The sequence below is a fragment of the Austrofundulus limnaeus genome, unplaced genomic scaffold (genome assembly GCF_001266775.1).
Source record: "Austrofundulus limnaeus strain Quisiro unplaced genomic scaffold, Austrofundulus_limnaeus-1.0 Scaffold86, whole genome shotgun sequence".
NCBI classification, from domain to species: domain Eukaryota; kingdom Metazoa; phylum Chordata; class Actinopteri; order Cyprinodontiformes; family Rivulidae; genus Austrofundulus; species Austrofundulus limnaeus.
In genome coordinates this window covers 1937873-1940044 of record NW_013952488.1, presented here as the reverse complement: position 1 = coordinate 1940044, position 2172 = coordinate 1937873, and the positions used below count along the sequence as shown (strand labels likewise).

Below are 2172 nucleotides of genomic sequence, written 5' to 3'. Positions count from 1 at the left end.
ACTGTGTCAAACGCTTTACGAAAATCAATATATACAGCACCAGTTACTTGACCTTTGTTCAAAGCAGCACGTATTTGTTCAGTGAATAAAATTAATGCAGACATGTTTACCTTGACGTGCGAAAACCATGTTGGCTATTGCTTAGTATATTATTAGCTTCTAGATGCTGAAGTAGTTGATTAGATAAGGTTTTTTCAAGTAACTTAGAAAGAATAGGAAGAACAGAAATTGACCGATAGTTTGAAACTTCTGTTGGATCACCAGATTTATAAATGGGAGTAATCTGAGCAAACTTCCAGGCATCAGGGAAAATAGACTGCACAAAACATAAATTAAGCAAATAATGAAACAATGGTAAAAAAAAAGTGTTGGCATGCATTTTCATTTTCAAGAAATCCATATTTAATAAACAATAAAGTCATATTCTTTCCAGAATAGGCATAATATTACAAGAATAAAGTCCTTATTTTACTAATATAAAGTCGTAATTAAAAAGAAAAATCTCGTAGTCTGGCCCTAATACTTCATTGTACTTTTAAACTTGGGATTCTGGAGTTGTCACATTTTTTTTGCAAGCTAAAAAGGGCTTTAAGCATCTTAAAATTTGTGCCGACTCAGATGTTTTTTGCAAACTGATGAACAGTTTCAAAAATGATTTTTAAAGTGGCACAGCTTCAGAAAGAAAACCTGAATGGTTGGAGCGTTAACAGTTGAGGTTGCCCTCAGGCTTTGACCGAACCACAGTAACCATTAGGTTGTCAGTGCTGAGAATAAAAAAATAAAACAAACTGAACTTCAGGCCAACATTGTAAGTAAGAAACTGTTTTTAATGTTTTGCCTGTTGAAATAAAGGTTAAATAAAAATATAAAATAAAAAACTTATCCTGAAAGTCCTTAAAGGCAACATCATCCATTGACAGAGAAATGAGTCAGCAGAGATTTTAACGAAACGTTAAAAAAAAAAAAAAAAACTCCAATGATCATCAGACATCCATTATAACATGATCACTGAAAGGCTGCCAGTCATGTTTTTGCCGCCTCATCCAGAGAACCGCAGCACCCATCATGCCTTGCGGTTGAAAACAGTACACCAGAACAGTTTGTCACGATCAGAAACATTAACAGTATTTCAGCTATAGGTTTGCAAATATGTCCCTTTTTTTTTGCCCCCCCAGAGTTTACACGTCACGACAGGACAGAGCAAATGTTGTGCTTCAAAATAAAAGAAGGAAGTTCACAAAAAAAGACGCCAAAAAAAAAAACACATTCCATTTACAAGAACAAATGGAAACAAGCAACTTTTAAAATGACGTAACAGAACAGCCAAATAAAAAAACCCTCAAACATCATAGTGCTGCAGCTAATTTAACAACCTTTTTTTACCACCTTTTATAAGATTTGTCTGTATTTTAGTTTGTATGGCTGTTTTTTTTTCGTGTATTTCTTATTTTTTAAACTCTGTACATTGCTCAGAAATGTAAAATTAGGTGGTAATATTAAAATTAAAGCACATTCTGGCACATTCCAGGCCAATGCCATTTAATGAAGTTTTCTTTTTCTTGTGACAACAGTCAAATATTGTTGGTATTATCATACAACTAGTTATTCTGTGTGATAGTGACATCAACGGCTAGTGCTAATTTATATACGACGTATGTTTGCAGGTTGCGGAGCAGCTGCTAATGTTTCGATAAATTATTATGTGATGACGGTCCATGAGGAGTAAATAAGGTAGGTGGGGTTGAAGTGACGTTGTACGCGATCCAGTGATGAGTGCCAATAAAAGCCCTTAAAAATCTTTCTTGTTCGTTATGCTGAGTTTCCTCATTCCCTTTATCCGGCACAGCAACTCGCAGACGAAGTCCTGGAGGAAGAAGACACAATCAAAAGTCACGTGTTAAAACACTGCCACTGAGCTAGAAACTAGAATATAAAACAGCCTCATTATCTCTGGTACATGACACTGCTCATGGTCTAATTACTGCACCCCTCCCTGTTCTTCTTCCTTCTTTGTGCCTGATGTCTATCATTCACCTGGCAGGTGTCTTCTCATTAACCCCCCAACAACCCTCAGTTTGTAATGGCTTCTCCTTTCGTGTGTTTTCATGTTCACAACTGCAGCGTCTGTTTCCCCTGACACACACACACACACACACACACACACACACACAC

General features: G+C 36.2%; 1 protein-coding gene across 1 annotated transcript in view; it reads right to left on the bottom strand.

Moving 5' to 3' along the window:
* Positions 1-378: 378 nt before the first annotated feature.
* Positions 379-2172, bottom strand: part of ppp1r14c (protein phosphatase 1, regulatory (inhibitor) subunit 14C) — a 19702-nt gene continuing 17908 nt past the window's right edge. Inside the window, exon 4 of the mRNA XM_014011990.1 lies at positions 379-1864. Within this exon, the coding sequence (XP_013867444.1) occupies positions 1790-1864 (75 nt within the window). The 3' untranslated portion in view covers positions 379-1789. The remainder of the gene's footprint in view (positions 1865-2172) is intronic.